An 18,822-nucleotide genomic window follows, 5' to 3' on the forward strand; every position below is an offset into this window, starting at 1 on the left:
TTTTGTACAGCTATTGATTTCCCCTATTTAAGGTATGCACATATATATTTCAACAACAGATCTCTGGGTTTTTACCCTTTGGGGTTTGATTTTTTACACCTCATAGTATATTTGAAGCTGTACTTCTTGTAGCTTCAGTACTGCATACTCCCACATCATAAACTAAAATGGATTGGTGAGCTTTGCAGCTATAGGGCAACACTTCTCAACAGAAAAATAAAGGGGAGGGGTTGGGGGATGAGGAGGCATTTTCAATTAATTTAGTCTCCTAACATTCCCATGAAGGAGATGTCTCTTGTCTGCGTGTGAGAGATTGAAACAGCCTGAGCAGTGGAAGGATGGAGCTGGTTTCTTCATAAAAATACTCACCGAGGTTCAGCATCAGGCTGAAATGCCCTGAGCCTTTCCCGAGCATACTGATATACCTCTAATTATTCTGCATGCTGTAAGCTCTCTGCAGCCTTGAAAAGAAAGGTATGAAGATTAAAAAATGAAAAAGAAAGAAAGAAAGAAAGAAAAGAAAGAAAAGAAAAGGATGAAGAAGCATTCGTGTGTGAGTGACTGCATCTGAAAAGTCTCCGATTTAGTGATTTCAAAAAGGGCTCTGAAGGACCGTGGTGGACGCATGGCAAGCCTCATGATGGCATCTCAAAGTATCCTTCCTTTGCCCAGCCCCTTACTCAGTGTGTAGTTGGATCAATAGAATCAATAGAGGGGGAGGTGGAGTGGAGTAAGGGGGGGCAGGTTGGGTGGCTGGAGAAAAAGAAAATCTGTGAAATCCCATCCCAAAATTGCTGTAAAGGTGAAAGTATTGCAGCCCCTCGGGAGTTGGATGCTAGCAGATTGAGGAGGGCATCCAGAAACAGCAAGCTATTTTTTTTTCCCCACCAAAATGAAAGCAAGGAAAATCAAGTAAGGAAAATAAATACTTCACAGAAACAGTTCAAATGTAGCACTCAGAAAATGACCCCAGGACCTGGATATCCTGCAGAGACAAGAGCACGGGGACAGGAGCACAGCATAGCAGTGCATTCTGCTAACCAGGATTCTTAAGGTGTCTGTGTAGAACTGTTGTGTGTGTACCCATACTTACATAGGTAAGGATAATGGATATATATGGCTAAATGGGGTGATATGTGAAGGTATATATATGTGCACAGTAGCCTAATGGAATAAGTTATATGGATTTTAACTTCTTTTCTCCTCCTAGGCCCTTCCATACAGGGTGCTTCGGTTTAACAGTGTTAGTCCCCATGAATTTAAACGATTTGCTGAAGGTCTTTTCTGATCGCTGACCTCCAAGAAACAGGAAAGGACTCAATCCTATCCCGAAGGCAAAGGGGAAAATATTTCAGCACCGCATCATTCTGCCTTAATTGAGGCTGCATTCTGGAACAGCTCCTTTAGAGTCGGATGTGCTCCTCATTTAAATAAACCCAGGGAGTATATTTGAATAAAGTGCAACAAAACAAGATAATCTGTAACCCTTCAAGGACCTACACTTTCTTTCAACGTTCTTTTTGTGGTTTGGGGGTTATTCTGATAGTTTTACGAACCTAACTCTCCGTCTCACCAGCCTGCTGCTTCTGCAGCTCTAGCTATCAGATAACACCTGCAGGGCTCCGGGACCCATTCGGAAATCTGTCCCACGCACGACCGAAACACCCCGCAGCTCTACACGGCGGCGTTCCTCGGCGCGGCCCCGGAGGGGCAGCGGGAACCGAACCGAATCGTAGTTGGGCGGGGGACGATGCCCGACCCTCCGGGAGGGGAGATTTGAAGCAGGGGCGATGACAGGGACTGCGTCCCGAGAGTTTGGTTGGCGGCTGGGACGGCAGCTTTAATTTGCGGGTGGAATCGCTGATTTTGCGCGCCGTGCGGGCTGCGTGACACAGCGCCCAAATGGTGGTCCGCGCTCTCCAAACCCGGCCAGGCGAAATGCAGTGAAACCCGGCCCCGGGTTCTGCCCCGACAGCCACCGGGCCGGTTAGGAGCTGCGGGACCCCAGGCTGGGGTTGAGGCGAGGCGGGTCCGAGCTGAGCTTGAGGTACTTCGTTCCCTGCAGAGAACCGCAGGGAAACCGTAATTCGTTAGGAAAACTTAATGCCGAGTGCCTTTCGATCCGAACCGTAAAGCTCTCAGTTTTGCAGGACGGCCACGGGTTTCCGATCCCTCCCCCGTCCCGGTTCCCTGCTCGAGGGAAATCCGAGCGGCGTCGGGAGGTGTCTGCCCGGCTCTGCCTAACGCGAGGTCAGGGAAATTCTGGAGGAAAAAAATGCAGCGGCCTCGAACTGAACGGCACCTGCCCTACAAGGCTGCTTCAAATCGTGGCAGTTCTGTTGTAAAATTGATTCCCTCAAACCCTACCCAGCAGCCTTGCAAAACCTCCTCCACCTCTGCCCCAGCCCCGGAGATGGGCAGCCTGACGGAGCGGCCACGGGCAGGAGAGCGGCAGCTGAGCTTCAGCGGAGCTTCGGCGGGTCGCTCCCCATCCCACCTTTCCGTTCAGCCTCGGAGCGGGGCTGCCTGGCGGGCGCTGCCCCCCTGCCGGAGCTGCACGGGGAAGGGGCAGCAGCGCCGAGCGGCCGCGCTGCTCCATGCAGAAGCTCCGATGAGCGCAGGACACTTTTTTGTCGTGTCCCTCGTTCGGACGCAAAAATTGGGAATACCGTTATCCCGGAGAGAATAGGTGGGTAGGTGCCACTCGGTGCCACCAGCCCTCCCCTGGCTCCTCACATACGTATCTGCGTGCCCGCAGCCGGAGGCGGGCACAGCGGGAGCTGCTTCCCCCGGTCCCTCGCTCCGCTCCGGGGCACGCAGCGAGCCCCCCCGACCGCCCAACTGCTCCTCGGCTCCGGGTCCCGCGGCTTGGTTAATTATAGGCTATTAATCGCGGCGGCCCCGGTGAGGCTCCTCGGAGCTCAGCGCGGGGAGAGCCGCGGAGCTCCGTCCCTACCCCGCGCCTTTCCACCCGGCAACGAAATCCCGGCTGCGCCGTGGGTCTCCTTTACGTTGTGCCGCGGTGAGGGGGCAGGGATTCCGCAGAGCTCCCCGCGAAGCGCCGGGCTGCGGGGAGAGGGCGAGGGGCTGCGCTTTGGGAGCTGCGAAGTCGTTCGTGCCGAACCGCACGGGCGCGTCAGTATTCCTAAATATCCGCTCCCCTGCGCTTCGGAGCAAAAGGTTCCCCTTCGAGAAATGCGCTGAACTGATTGGTTCCACGGCTCGGGATCTGGCACCCAACCGAACCCGCCCTGCCTTCCCGGACGGGGATGCTGAATGGGAAAGCGCATTGCGAGAATCCTCCACCGAGTTCCCGAACACTGAACTTGCAGCCCGGCTTCCAAGGAGACTCCCACATTAACGTGCCACTTCCCCGGGACTGATGCCGCCCGGGGAGCGAACAGAGGCCGGCGGCCGCTCGGCGGGGCTGAGGCGCAGCCCCAATTTTTCGAACGGCGGCACGGCCCCAGGGGGTCTGGGGGGTGGCCCGCCCCGTCGCAGCGGTCCGCCGGGTGGCCGTCCTCCATCCCTCCCTCCCTGCTGAGCTCTGGTGTTAGCTTCCATCCCGATTTCCCTCTGGACCCCCAATTCCTGCTGTGCCCGAGCCTCGTGCGCCCGTTGTCACCCAGATCAGAGATGGTGGTTCGTTTTTTTATGTGTTTTTCCTTTTTTTTCGGGGGTGGGAGGGTGGGATGGGAGGGGGGAGCCGGGCTTGCCGCGGGCTCAGCCCTCCCCCGGAGCGGTACGGGCGCTGGGCAGACCCGCCGGCTGCGGACGGGGGGGTCGAGGAGCGGGGGGACACGCGCACCAGAGTCACAGGTGACTTGTTCCAATTAGTAGCTGTCTAATTAAATTAGTGTCACCCGGCCCAGCCAATGGGCCGGCGGGGGTGGAGGGCGGTGAGGAGGCAGCTCGGCACAAGCCCCTCCCCGGCGGCCCGAGCGGCCCGGCGTGCCGGTATAAATGGGCTCGGCGGAGCCTCAGCGCAGCGCTGCGCGGCCGCGGGTCGGGGCCGGCATCGGGTACTGCGGGGGTTGTGCAGAGCTGCCGCCGCCCGCCCGCAGAGGATGCAGCTGGGAGAGCCGCTGCTGGCGGCGGCGGGGGGGGCCCTACCGGGAGCCCCCTTTTATCCGCTGGAAGGCGGCGGGCGCGGCGGAGGGACCGGAGCCGGAGGAGGCGGCGGAGCCGGGTCCCGAGGGCCGCCCCGCCCGGGCTCTCCGGCGCATCTCGACCTGGACAAGGCGGCTAAGAAGTTCGCGGCGGCTCCGGCCATGCTGGGCGAGCCCGACGGGGGGGAGCCGCCCTTCTCCGCTCCGAAGCCGGACGGCCGCAAGACCACCCCTTGCGGGGAGGAAGAGCTGCCCCCGGCCGCCGCCGCCCGCTACTCCATGGACAGCCTGAGCCCCGAGCGCTACTACCTGCAGTCCCCCGGGCCGCCGGTCACCGAGTTGGGGGGGCCCTGCGCTCTCTTCCCGTACCCGCCCGCCGCGCAGCACGGCGCCGTGTACCAGGCGCCCGGCGGGCCGCGCTACCCCTACGGCTCCGTGCTGTCCTCGGGCGGCTTCGCGGGCGCCGTGTGCCCGCCCGGCGGCAGGGCGCAGTTCGGCGGAGGCGGCGGGTACCAGTACGGGCAGGCGGCGGCCGGCGGAGCCCTCTACGGTCCCTACCCGCCGGCCTCGGGTTCCTGCGGAGGGCTCGGGGCGCTGGGTGTGCCGGCGGCCGGGCCCGGGCTGCGGGCACAAGTCTTCCTCTGCAACCGGCCGCTCTGGCTCAAGTTCCACCGGCACCAGACGGAGATGATCATCACCAAGCAGGGCCGGTAAGCGGATGGGGGAGACTGCGGAGGGAAAGGGAGGGAGAAGGGGCCGCTCGGGAAATACTACGGCCCGGGCCGTCCCGAATGCCTTACGTTTTTCTCCTCTCCCCAGGCGGATGTTTCCGTTCCTGAGCTTTAATATTACCGGCCTCAACCCCACCGCCCACTACAACGTCTTCGTGGAGGTGGTGCTGGCGGACCCCAACCACTGGCGCTTCCAGGGGGGAAAATGGGTGACGTGCGGCAAAGCCGACAACAACATGCAGGGTAAGTGTGGGCTTCCCTCCTGTTCTGCTTCCTAAGAAGGCTCCCGATGCGGGAGGAGCTGCGCTCTTAAGGCCGCTTTGAGACTCTCGTACGGGACGGGGACACCTGGGGGTCGCGGTGAAACAAAGCCCCGTGTTGTGCCCGGCTGCTCACCGCCGCGGTGCTCTCCCCCAGGCAACAAGGTGTACGTGCACCCCGAGTCGCCCAACACCGGAGCGCACTGGATGCGGCAGGAGATCTCTTTCGGCAAGCTGAAGCTGACCAACAACAAGGGAGCCAACAACAACAACGCGCAGGTGAGTGACTGTGCTCCCGGGAGCCGTGTCGGTGGTGCCGTGTGGCAAACAGAGCTGCTGCATCACTGCTCTGCCTTGTTCCTTTCTTAGTGGATTGTTAGTCCCTTACGCCTGTAGTTGTCTTTAAAAGGAGAAGCAATGTCAGAAGTAAAAGTGTAAATTTCTATCTTTGGCCAATATTTTCTTCAACTCAGCGTTGCTCAAAATGTAGCAGTGTAGCTGATGGCTCTCGATTTCCTGCATTTACAGGACCTGGCATATTAGCAACCTACACAGGCTGTAGCCCTTTGTTTCATTTGATAGCAGTAAAAAACCTCCATTCCCAAGATGAGGTCAATCTTGCAGCCTGTGAATGGTGATGCGGGGTGTAGTTTCTTAACGTTATCTCCTACTCTTTCAGATGATAGTCCTGCAGTCTCTACACAAGTACCAGCCTCGGCTTCATATAGTGGAAGTGACTGAAGATGGTGTTGAAGATCTGAATGATTCTTCAAAGACTCAAACGTTTATTTTCCCCGAAACGCAGTTCATAGCAGTTACAGCCTATCAAAACACCGATGTAAGAATGGGTTGTACAAAATGACAAGAATATAATGAAGTGTCGAGAGTTCAGCATGTCAACTCACTGTGCTCTGCTTTCATTTTTAGATTACTCAGCTCAAAATTGATCATAATCCTTTTGCAAAGGGCTTCAGAGACAACTATGACTCGTAAGTATGCCTCTCTTTTGTAGCTTTCTGGGTTGGCACGGTTCTGCCCTCAAATGCTTTTATATGAAGAGGAAAGCAGGAACTTGGAGATGCTGCTTAAGTTATTTAGGAGTAGAAATACTATGATTTCGCTAGTTCATGCACATTTAGAAGTTAAATATGTCTAGAGATATAAATGGCCATTTAACTATTTAATATACTGTCTCAATCACGTTTGCTAGCAGGATTCTGTGCTCTGGTTAAATAGCCCAGCAGAACTTTGCTGGCCTTCAGGCTGGCAGTAAAGCATCTGCTGTTGGTATGACAAAATAGCCATCTTCCAACTGTAAGGAAGACTTTTGCCTAGCGAGCAATTTCTGACATCAAATGGCCTTTGAAAAACCATGGTGCATATATGCAAATCTGGCTTCTAAAAGCACTGCCTTTCATTTAAGGTGGCTTGGCTGGCAGAGAACAGTGGGTATGTGTAACAGCAGCATTCTGCATTTTCTACTGCTCTAGGAAAAGCAGCATCAACTCCGAAGGCTGATAGAATGTCCAGATAAACGCGGTTGTGACTCTTGTTAAGAACAGCTGCTTTCTTCCTGTTTGTTTTCTAATACCATATTTGGAATTGTAAAGAACTCTCAGTGTTTCTCTTTTATGTTGTAGCATGTACACAGCTTCAGAAAATGACAGATTAACTCCATCTCCCACGGATTCTCCTAGATCCCACCAGATTGTCCCTGGTGCCCGATACAGCGTGCAGCCTTTCTTCCAAGAACAGTTTGTCAACAACCTGCCCCCCACCAGATTTTACAACGGTGAGAGAACCGTCCCGCAGACCAACGGCTTGCTGTCCCCGCAGCAGAGTGAAGAGGTGGCCAGCCCTCCCCAGCGGTGGTTTGTTACTCCCATGCAGCAGCCCAGTGCCAACAAACTGGACATGAACTCCTATGAGACGGAGTATTCTCCTAGCACCTTGCTCCCCTACGGCATTAAATCCCTTCCTCTTCAGACATCCCATGCCTTGGGGTACTACCCTGACCCAACGTTTCCGTCTATGGCAGGCTGGGGGAGTAGGGGCTCCTACCAGAGAAAAATGACCACAGGATTACCTTGGAGCTCCAGAACAAGTCCTCCGGGCTTCTCTGAAGACCAGCTTTCCAAGGAGAAGGTGAAAGAAGAAATTGGCTCATCCTGGATAGAGACTCCACCCTCCATCAAGTCTCTAGATTCCAATGATTCTGGAGTCTACACAGGTGCTTGTAAGAGAAGGCGGCTCTCCCCCAGCACTTCGAGCAATGAAAATTCCCCATCCATGAAATGTGAGGACATTAATGCTGAGGACTATAGCAAAGACACTTCAAAAGGCATGGGCTACTATGCATTCTATACCAGTTCATAAAGCATCCTTTTGTTCCAATTGGCTATTTTTTTTTTTCAGGGTGGCCTTTGTTTTCTTTCTTTTGCATTACGATTGCCAAAAAGACTCTTGCCTTCCACCTTAAATTGTCATGTGCAATTCTAAAGAAGGTGCCAAAGCTTTTAGACTGTTGCAGGTAATTAAGTAGGAAAAGCAAATCACAGTATGATTTTTCTCTTAGAAAAAACAGCATGTGGAAAAGCTGTAAGCAGGAGCCTAGATTTCTACAAGGTGGTTTATTTATTGAAGACACTGAAGTGTACAGTTTGGCTTGGCTCAGAGGCCTGATCAAATCCATACACTGAGTGAGGAAGTAGCAGTCGGATTCCAAATTTTACTTTCTTCCCTGCCTTGCCCCTCTGATAAAGGGCACTGGGATGGGGGACTGCACATGCTGTTTTAAACAGAACTGTTTTCTTCAACTCTTGTTTGTGGATTAGTTGGCTGAGTTGGGCAATGCTCAGCTAAGGCTTTCTTTAGCAGAAGGTGGTTAAAATAAGGCCTGCTCCAGGCAGGGGTTTAACTTGAAGGTCTTGCTGCTAGCAATGCTTCTACAATGGCCAAATCTGACTTTTAAGGAAAACATGCCTCTATCCCGGAAGCCTAACCTTTACTGAGGTGGCAAAAAAAATCCAAGTGTACAGTTGTGTTTTGTCTAGGTACACTGTAGAATATTGTGGAATAATATATAAATAGTTGACCTATAGCTGTTCAGTCAGAAGGACCTCCGGTGGTGCTTTGAAGTTCAAAATGCATTTTATTTTTTTTGTTAATCAAACTTAGCATATGGAGCATTGCAAAGAGCATTAGCAGATTTCTATTTGTGTATGTAAAGTGACTTTCAGCTGCCCTGTATCAAACTGGAAGTGATGTAACCTGCCCACTCTTCTTGCCTATAGTTTCAGCCATTTTAAACGGATCAACCCCAGAGCACTGGCACACAAAATTCTCTGGTGAAACTTGGTTCTGCTTTTATATGTACATAGTAGTAATTTTTAATAAACGTGGTGGTGCCAGGGACGAGAGTGTGGGTGGCATCTGCTTCTTTGCCTCTACCAGGCTGGGGGGGAAGAGGGAGTACAAAGCTGTGCGTGCTGCATGGCTGAGGACTGGTGGGTTGTGATGGCTCTTAACTCCAACCACATTTTGCAAAGTTTCTCCTTGCTGTTTTGTCTTGCAGCGTGCAGACGAGGACGGTGCTAGTGATATTAGTGTTACTTCTTTCAGTTGGGGATTTTTCTCGTTTCTCTTGTCTTTCTGGATAAAGGAAAGGACTCTGATCCCGTCCTTGTTTGCTGCCAGCCCTGAGGCTCTTTTCCCCTACGGGGGGCCAAGTACGAGCCCAGCCCGTCCCGAGGAGCTGCGTACGGCTCTGGCTCTGCCCCCGCCTCTTCCCGGAACGCGTTAAAGCCTCCCCCGAGCCCTTATCTGGGGAGAAAGCTCCTCCTGGCAAGGTGATTGAAAGCCGGCTCCCGCGGCAGCATCACCTTTCCTGAGGAAATGCAGGCGGTAATGGGATTAAGCTGTTAGCGATGTCTGCCGCAAACAAAACAATGCGAAGACTCGGGCTGGAGGAGTTAGCGCAATCGAGGAGGGTTTTCGCAGCGGGCTCCTCCTCGCTGGGGGAGAGGAGCGTCTTCCCGAAGAGATTTCTGACGGCGAGTTCGGTGCACTTCCAGCGAGCCGTATTACCTATTCGGGACGGGAAGAGTCTTGCCGAATTACTTTCAGCGACGGCGGGAAGAGCTTTTTCTTTTCAATTTATTTTTTTTCACCCCCTCTCCTTTCAGTGGGGATAAACCCGTTCCTCATGCCCTGCTTTCAGCCCCGTGCACAGCGCACCGCAGTCGGGGAGAGTGGTTCCTTCGCTGTGTGGCACTGGCTGAGGGCTGTATGTATAAGTTGCAACTCGCGATTAAAAAAAAAAAAAAAGCAAGAAAAGAAAAAAAAAAAAAGAAAAAAACTTGTGAAAAGTCCTCACACTATTTAATAGAAACATAAGTGCCTGGCTGGCCCCAATTAACACCTTGTGATTATAATGCATTCCTAAAACGGGGTGTCAGACGCCAAATTGTGAATAAAGGCAGCTAATTAATCTTCATAGGATGACACCGATAAACAACTCAATATTTAAATAAAGATCAAGGAGCCGGACGCCTATTTGTTTATATTAGCGGAAGATAAAGTTAACTACCTTTGCGCTTTGCTTCGTAACGCCATTTAATGCGGCAAACAGCAGAGAGCCTCGACCCTGGGCTGCCGGCTCCTTATCGCGGGGGGAGGAGGACGGGGGGGGGCCAGGATTGTCCCCCGATGCGGACGGGCAGCGCTGCGAGGACGCCCGGCCACCGGGAGCAGGGCTGGGGGGGATGAGCGCGGCGCCGGGGGTCCCGGGGTCCCCTCCTCCGCTTTCCCCACCCCTGCAGCACGCTGCTAACGATTTGAGGCCGTTTGTTGCGATTTAACGATTATCTCACGTATTTGTCCGTTATTCGAGGGGAGATGCTTCAGCTCGGTGTTTATATTTATTTTAACAGCGTGAGCGAGCAACGGTAGATCAGAGGGGTTCTTCCCAGGGCTGAGCAGGATGGAGACCTCTCGTCGGTGAAGAATTTGGGGATTTTTCGTTAAAGCAACCCCGCTCCTCCTCTTGGCTCGCTTTCCCAACGAAACTTTGCCTCTCGCTGCTCACCCCACACTTCACCGCCGACATTTCGCACCCTTCGGGGAAAACAAAACGACCCCAAGCCCTATCCCTTCCGACGGCTCTTCCCCTTGTCGGGAGAAGGGCCGCCCTCCCCAGGAAGAAGGAGCAAGATTATCGTTGTTCTTGTTGTTTTCTTTTCGAGTACGTGACAAAGGTTTTACTTTCAGTCTGAATTTCTGCCACCCTGCCTCATCCCCAACGCCGGGTTTTCACAGCCCGCTCGCTGCTTTTCGCCTCCCCTTTGCTGCTTTACGAAGCTCCCTCAGCCGCTGCCGCCCTCTCCTCAGGGCCGTCTCAGGGCGGCCAAGCCGCACTAAGAGGGACATGAGAAGAGGGCGGCGTTGGAGGCCGAGGAGGGGATTCACCCTCTGTGGTATTCCGCGGAAATGCCCCATTCCGGCCCGGGGTGCAGGGAAAGCCGGCGGTGAGTGGTAGGGGCAGCCCCACTCTACGGAGAAAATGGCACTGAAGTGATGGAGCAGGGCTTGGCGGCACCTCCTCTGTGCCATCCATCCCACGGAGCTGGGGTTTGCCACCATCGATGCTGGTTTTCTTTCTTTCTTTCTTTTCTCTTTTTTCGTTCATTTGTTTGTTTCCTCTTCATCTTCCCCTCTTTTTTCTTTTTTTTCTTTTTGGACCTTTTCCCCTCTGCTGAAGTATCCAAAGCTCGTTCCCCACCTTCCAAAACAGCCGCAGCCTTCTTTGTAATAATAATATCTCTAATATAAATGTTGATCTAATCCTTATTGGAAGGATTTTAGTGCTTGCTGGGTATGGCAAATAAGTAATCCGGGGGCGAATGCCATTAGGCTGAAAGTGTGGAGTGCAAAATATGATTTGAATAAAGTGATAGGGTGGTATCTAATATTTCCTTTAGGGAGTACTATACTCCGAGCTGTCACAACCAATTGTGTGAATAGACGAGACTGAGGGATGTGATCCTAATCATATTGATGAAACATTCATCTGAAAGACTGAGCGCAACCAGAAGGGACTCACTTGGAATACAATTAAATCCTAATCTGGGGAGGAGGAATCCTCTGCAGGCTTCCCTCTAACCTGCCACCTTCTCCCTCCTTTTCATTTTGGAGTTAAATAAGAGACAGAGAGAGAGAGGAAATAAAGATGCAGAGTGCTGGACCATTTGCCTGCCCGAATGACTGAACTGATGCAGGGAGTGCTGGTTGGGAAGGAGGTCAGTCTGCAGACCTGACCCTATGGGGAACAGTAAATAAAGGCCTGATTTTGCTCACATGAGTAGCTACCTACCTGCTGAGGGTTCCCACATGTGAGTGGTGTTATTTGGCTGCAGAAGGCATGTGTGCTAGGAGAAGTCCCTCTCTGACCACCAGTTCAGCCACAGGCTTGTAAGTAAAGTTGTTGTATGCTGTTTAGTTTTCATCCACAGCAAGTAGATGATTTATTGCTGATTGACAGTATTTAGTAGCAAAGAGGTAGTTTTTCTGTCTCGACTATTTTGTTTCTGTTGGGGCCTTCTTGTCACGGTCTCAGACTGCCTTCCAGGGTTGTACAGCACACAGGGTGAAATGACAATAGTCTCCCAGTCCTCCTCCTACTTGGTGATATCCCCTTGGATCGTGATAGAGACAGCTGAAGTTAATGCTATAAGAAGAGTGACCTATTTTGATCATTACTTTCTCAGATCTTACTCTGAGAAAGTGGATGGTATCTGTAACAATCCAAAAGCCAGACTGGCTGCTTTTTATCACCTATTGCTCTTGGGGAAGGTGCTGAACAGGTGCACTTTCCTAATGCATACCACCTTTTGGCTTAGGCCATTAAAACTGTGAATGCCTGAATTCACATAGTGATATTTTAAACTGGAAAAGCAGTCCTTGTTCTTCCTCCTGCTACTTCATGAAGTCAGGCTTCCTTTGAGTTTTTAAAATCTGAATCTGTTCTGATGTTTTTAGAGCTTTTTCAAAACCAGATGCTCTTTTATCAGCAAGACTACGGTGAGTTCTTTCAGTGTGGAGTGTTCTCTGTGCAAGGACAATTTATAGCTCTCTTTTAATGGGGTGTGATAACTGCAGACGAGGAAAGGATGCATATGTGGAGTAGGAAGACAGCTAACAAATCTGCAGCAGGAGCTCTGAACTTGCCATGTCAGTCCACGTTCTTTTCCACAGAGGTATGAGCTCTGCAGGCTTATGGTTTATGGAAAGATGTTTACTGTTGAAGTAGGCTTTACTACTTCAGTGTAGTGTTTGTAATGTAAAGAAGTATCATTTTAGCAGGTTTGTGAATGCACTTCATGTTAGAGCTCATTTACACTTTGTCTATATATATTGAGCACAAGGGATCCAGTTCCGTTATGATTTATTCTAGTTTTCTTACTTTGGGGTAAGGATTTTATAGTCCGCATTGGGCATTAATTGTTAAACTTCATGGAACTGTTATGATCACTTTTGTTTATAGAGCAACACAATATGTGAAAATTCCTTGACATAACTGCAAATTTCTTTTGGGGATGAAAACAACCCACTTTTATTTTTAACTTGGACTGTTTGTTTGTATGCTCAAGAATAGCAAGCAGACTGATTTTAGGGGCTTATCTTTGTGTTCACAAAATTGTTTATAATAGTCTCCTATTCTTCTGGGGAGAAAAACTCTTCAGAAATTGACCTACTTGTAATGTGCTAGTACTTCTTTCTTTTGATAAATTCCCAATGGCAGAAATATTATTACTTTAAATACTCTCTCCTATTAAATCTTCTCTTAGCTTCCTATAACGAGTAGGAATATGTGACAATGATATTCTTATTATGACTGAAGTCAAAATTTAGGCAAGCAGAGCTCTTAAACTGTTTCTTCAGAGGATGTGTCAACACACAAGATGAATTCTCAGCAGCTCTTCGCAGTAGCAGGGAATCCTCTCATACTCCAAATAAGACAAAGCCTTACCTATGTAGTCTCGTTTCCACTGATACATAAAAAGTGTCTTATTTTTCAGTAGCTTTGTTTTTTTAAGTCTCAAGATTATTGTGCAGCAAAATATTTTTTACTAATATCTCTTGTTATTTTTTTCTGTGAAGGAAGGATTTTGCCTTGCTGCTTTTATATTGAAGTTCCTTCTTAGGATCATTTGAGGGTAACAATCAGATGATTTTTATTTTTGTCAGATTTGTTGTTGTTTTCTATTTCTTTGGGGGGGGAATATCTTTGATCCAGAAGAAGAATTATGGCTGAGTCTATTTTTTTTTTTTTTTTACTTGCAATGTTCCTAAATTTTGTGCCAGCAGCGATCTGAAAAGCAGACAAATCCACCCTATAAAGGTCAGTTTGAAATCTGCAATTAATTTCTTTATCCAATCTACTTAAATTATATGTTCCTAACACATTTCTTGGAATGCCTGTTGGCATTGGCCACCTTTATGTATTGGCCTGAATGGGCCAATATGTAAGGGTGACGGCTTGGAAACTAAGAATGTGGTTATTTTTCAGACAAACCAATTCCATAATACAGTTCCCAGTGCAGCAGCAGAAGTGTTTGTGTTGGCACTGAGCAGAAAGAAGAAACAGCAGAAAATAGAAACAGCAGAAAGTTAGAATGAAAACCAATTATCCTTATTCCTGCAAAGGGATGCTGGTGGCATCTTTCCTCTGTTTAAACAGCAGCGCTTGTGAGAATTATTTTTTATTTCTTTCCCCTCACAATAACAGTGCATGACAGGTAATGCTGGAATGGTGAAGTCAGTACGCAAAGTCATCAGTGAGCTGTCAGTCCTTGAAAACTTTTGAGGAGCTTTGTACAAGTTCCCTGTCTGAAAGACAGTGTGAGAGGACTTTCTGTCCAATAGAGAATCCACAGAGGTACAATCAGAGTAATTCTGTAGCTGTGAGAGTATCATAGAATCATAGACTAACCTGGGTTGAGAAGGACTTTAAAGATCATCTAGTTTCAACACCCCTGCTGTGGGCAGGGTTGCCAACCATTAGACCAGGCTGCCCAGAGTGCAGTGAAGCACAGATTTACAGCACTTCTCAATACTCCACAGTGCACTTAGTCCTCTTTCATCAGGAGGACAGCTGGCTCCTCAGAAGATGTGCTGTGAGTTCTCTCTTTTCTGTTGCTTTTCTTATGTGTTTACATCTTGAAATACTGTGTGAGGCACAACTGTGCAAGTACTTCAGGTGGATACAGAAATAGTTTTCTACTTCTACCAAGAGGCAGGTAGATCTTGTGGTTTCCTGTTTTCAACTATGGGAAAAGAAAGCCACTCTCATAGGTATGAGAGAGCACACTTTTGTTGTTGTTATTGTTTAGTTGTTATTTTTGTGCTTTGTTTTGTCTGTGCTACAAAATGCATTAATCAACATCTAGATCAACTGTGAGCAATAATCTGAATGTGGTTTTAGTTCATAAGAAATATGATGATGATGTGGGTTCAATTTGTGCTTCTGATATTTCTGTTCAGTCAGAGAGTCATTAGGGAACTATGATCCTCCCTGGAAACGATATGAAATTCTGGGGGTTTCAGGGCAGTCTTTGATCAGCAGCTGCAGGAGGGATGCTCTCTTAAAAAACACTCTTTCACATTTGGAATGAAGAGTTTGTTTGACTCTTAATACATTATAATACACAATAAATGAAAAAACAAAAAACACTGGGGTATTTCACCGGAGAGTTTAAACAAACCCCCACAAAATCATTGATGAGATTGCTCTGATTAGCATGATGACTGATTTCTGCTAGACCAGACTGTGAGGCTTTTGTTTGCTTGGTTGTTTGTTTTGTTTTGTTTTTCGTGGTAGGTAGCTGAGGTAATGGGCCTCGTGTCCTCCTGCATAGAGTTGCACTCAGTCTCTTTAGGGATTCATAGGGAATTTAACATGAGAGGCAATGCCCTTCTGGTTTTTATCAATATTCCCAGGAAATGGAGACTGAAAATATAAGAAAACAACTTGGATCTCTTATCTCGGTGGGGGATTCACCAAAACATGTAGCTCAGGGAGAGCCAAAGCAGGGGCAAACATGGCATCTTACATTCCTCCACTCTATTCACTTTCATTAGATTTGATCTGCGTAATTCTCCAACCTGCTATTAATATTGTTATGCTGAGAAGTGCTAATGGTCACCCATAATACTTAAAGGTCATTGAAATATATAATGAAAACACACTATAGAAGGACTTGAAGACTGGCCATAACCACACCTAAAAATAATCCTGATGGAGACTGAGTGGATTAACTCTCTTTTGTCTAACAGCTAAAGCTTTCAGTCTCGTCTATGATAACAGCTACAGAAGTCAATAGCTAGGCCAAAAAATCTCGAGTCTTACGGTGCCTCTTTTCTGAAGGGGAAGAGTGAAGCATTTGGAAGGCGTTTGAGCTGACTAAAGTTCCACCAGCTACCGAGAAAAGAGAGATTTTTACTGGTCCTCAGTCTTTCGTTTTTAGGCTTGGTTTGTGGCTTCACTCCTTATGATGTACCAAAGTCTGGAGGTCTTGTCAGTAACTTCTATCAAGAAATCAACAGAGGCCAGAAATTTGGGTACCAGAGCCAAAGATCATGAAGCTTGTTTCAGCTTTTGAGTGAAGTCGTCTTCTACTTCCCCCTTTTGATCAGGAAGCCTGCAGCAGGCACCTAGCATGACATGACCCATTTCAGACTTCTCTGATTCTTACCCATAAGATCTTGACTGCTTTGTCACTTTTTCCAAGCAAAGCTGTGTGCTGCAGACAGCTCTTCACATAGGTTGAAGCCCATGTTCTCCTGCTTCCCAGCCTGGCTTTCCTCAAGAGCCTGCATCCATCCATTGCAGCACTCCAGCCACATGACCTGTCCCACTGTGAAGCTGTAAATCCCTTTGAGATGCCATCAAACATTTTCTGTTCAATGGTTGGTTTCAGACCCCAGATACTTGCTTTAGGTTTTGAAGAGTGCAGAGTGAGTGATGCTTGTTGAAGCTGTGCCTTCTCATTCTTTCTTTACCTCTCTGAATGCTCACTCTTTTTTTCAGAGGTCTATTCCTTTTTCTTGTCTCCTTCATCGTGTAAAAGGTAGCACCAAATGCACTTCAGTTTCTCATTACACTAGTTATGTTGTGACATAGGAGTGGGACACTCTAGCAGCTCCTGGGTATCTTACAGCCTCGAGCCTTCCAGAAGACCTGCCTCAGTGGTTCTAAGGCTGGAGTGGTGCTAAGGCACAGCAGCACTTCAAGAGCTTGTGCTGAGATGCTTACTTTGTGAATGCAGTGGTAGATGTTGCTGGCTCTCTCATTGCTTGGCAGCAGGGTCTTGCATGGATGCTCTCTAACCCTGGGGGTTGATATTCCCAAGGATATTTCTGCAGTCATGGCTGAATCTGATAAGCAAGTATAGTGCAGCTTCTCTGAGCATAAGATTGCACAAGGACATGGGCAGAATTGAAAGGTTTTATATCACTGGAATGCTTCAGGAGCAGAAAACTAAGTCCTGACTACTATTGATGTGCAAAGGAAAGAGAAAACTTAGATGCCTGTAACAGCATTGACACATTCTCCTGGGTCATCAGACATTGTGATTATTGAGCAGTGGCAAGAGAAAGGGCATCAGAAAGGTACTGAGTAAAGAATCATTGTAGAATAATAGAATGCCCTGAGTTGAAAAGGACCACAAAGATCATGTAGTTTCAACCCTTCTGCTATGTGCAGAGTCGCCAGCCACTAGGCCAGGCTGCCCACAGCCACATCCAGTCTGGCCTTGAATGCCTTCAGGGATGGGGCATCCACAACCTCCTTGGGCAACCTGTTCCAGTGTGTCACCACCCTCTGAGTATAGACCAATCCACTGAGGAAGGTCAGCTGCAGAGCAGTGTGAAGATGATACCCATCAAACAAAACCTGCTGAAAGAATGTTAATTTTCATGACATACTGAAGAGCTTTGGTCAAGTAAAATAACTTAATGGAAACTTGATGTTTAATGCCAGGTGCTTCCAGCACCATTTTTTAATCCAATGTCCAGTTCTATAAAACCAGGCTTTTCATTTTATGAAACTATGGCTATGAGCACCATATTTCCATTTTAGAGGAGGGGTGTTGGTAATTGCCAGGAAGTCATGTTCAATCCCCAGTCTCAGAATTATCAGTGTCACGATGTGTGTTTGATATACCATGAATTTTGAGTGCTATTATTATTTTGAATACACAAATACACCTTGAATTTATAATTCTCCACTGCACAGATAGTTTATGGAATGCTGTAAAATTTATAAATCATTGTGCTCACACAATCCATGTATTATGCTATATTATATAGAAAACTAATACAAAGAAAACTTTATTCAAACCACTACTTTACATTTCTGTGGGGGAAAAAGTTAAAGCCGGAATGAAAGATGCCAGTCTGGTAAATGAGCATTAGGTTTTATTTGTTTATTTATTTCCTCTAACCTATTACTTTTTCTGAAAAGGCCACTGAAGTTCCTACAGAAATGTAGTAGCCTCCTTTAGGATTTGCTACAAAATTATGAATTGTAGAATGAAACATCCTGATATCATGTCTGAGTAGAATGACTGTGCTGTTGCTATTAAATGGGCTGGGTCCCAGATAATAGGTCTTCACTCTGTGCTTTTTCCAAAAGTACCAAAAATGTTTGAGACCAAATGAATGTTTTGTACAACTTTATTTATTTATTTATTTATTATGGCTAAGATTTGGATTTTATCACCTCAGCCTATAATGTTAAAAGCATATTTAACTTACTGCTGTACGGTTGTGCTCATGAACAAATAGTATCCAGGGTTCTTTGCTAGTGATTGGGAGGGTCTTTAAGTCAAAAGTTCCACTGAAATAGGTCAATAGGAGCAGACTCTGGTTCTCGTGTCAGCTTTCCACCATGCTTTCTGTGTAATATTAAGACACTTCTGTACATTTTTATTCCAAATGAGAAATGTCCTCTTCATTTCTAGCACAGTCCTGGAGGTCTGCTGCCTTTTCCTGCCTTTTCATTGACCTGCTCTACTCTGAAGGCCATTCATGACTTTCTCAACAGTGGTTCTGAGTAGGTCAGGTAGCTTCTCTGCCTGTGTTTCTGATAAAAATATTTGACATCAGTCCCTAAGGCAGAGCCCAGGTCTGCAGAGGGTGCTGGGTACAGGGTGTTGAAAAAAAGAACTGACTGCAGCAAAAATCAAGTGGTCAGCACTTCCTGAAGACAGGCCCTCAAGCTCTAGTATTTAAATACCAAATCAAAGCTTTTCTCTTTTTTTTTTTCCACAAAAAGGGTCCAATTCTGAAGAACAAAGCACAACATAGAGCTACATCAGGAGGAAGCATGAGGGTTTTGCATATGGATCCTCTTTGCTAGAGCAGGGTCTTGGTTCCAGTTAAGTACTATTTGTGTATGTTTGTTCTGAACACATTTCTTTCAATGCTTGAGCTTCCAGATCCATCAGGAGCCACTACATCTGTATACAGCATTTCTTTCTGCTGAGGATGATCTTGCTTGCATCACGATAAATTCTGCTCTGTAACCTGTTGATACCAATTTCTCAATTGTGTAGCATTTTTAAACTTGTGGTAAGATCTACAGTGTCACTTAACATGGGACATCCCTATGAAAAATTCTAGCTGATGTAGAAGGTTTCAGGTCTTTTATAAGCAGATTGCCTC

At 48.1% G+C, this 18,822-nt stretch overlaps 1 protein-coding gene and 1 long non-coding RNA gene across 3 annotated transcripts in view; both read left to right on the forward strand.

Moving 5' to 3' along the window:
* The first annotated feature begins 4,002 nt into the window (after nucleotides 1-4,002).
* On the forward strand, nucleotides 4,003-8,520 carry EOMES (eomesodermin). Of its 2 annotated transcripts, none has more exons than XM_031590245.2 (6): nucleotides 4,003-4,819; nucleotides 4,929-5,083; nucleotides 5,258-5,379; nucleotides 5,780-5,938; nucleotides 6,028-6,089; nucleotides 6,741-8,520. In XM_031590245.2, the coding sequence occupies exons 1-6, from the start codon at nucleotides 4,068-4,070 to the stop codon at nucleotides 7,474-7,476; spliced, it is 1,986 nt and encodes a 661-aa protein (XP_031446105.1). In that variant the 5' UTR covers nucleotides 4,003-4,067; the 3' UTR covers nucleotides 7,477-8,520. The 2 variants fall into 2 exon arrangements, with proteins under 2 accessions (XP_031446105.1, XP_031446106.1); XM_031590246.2 differs by having other exon boundaries at nucleotides 6,798-8,520.
* Nucleotides 8,521-9,815: 1,295 nt separating this feature from the next.
* Nucleotides 9,816-18,822, forward strand: part of LOC149917449 (uncharacterized) — a 64,559-nt gene continuing 55,552 nt past the window's right edge. Inside the window, exon 1 of the long non-coding RNA XR_016467447.1 lies at nucleotides 9,816-10,625. This is a non-coding gene — a long non-coding RNA (uncharacterized LOC149917449). The remainder of the gene's footprint in view (nucleotides 10,626-18,822) is intronic.

This window comes from Phasianus colchicus, chromosome 6 (genome assembly GCF_987193195.1).
Source record: "Phasianus colchicus chromosome 6, bPhaCol1.hap1.1, whole genome shotgun sequence".
In the NCBI taxonomy this organism is placed as follows: domain Eukaryota; kingdom Metazoa; phylum Chordata; class Aves; order Galliformes; family Phasianidae; genus Phasianus; species Phasianus colchicus.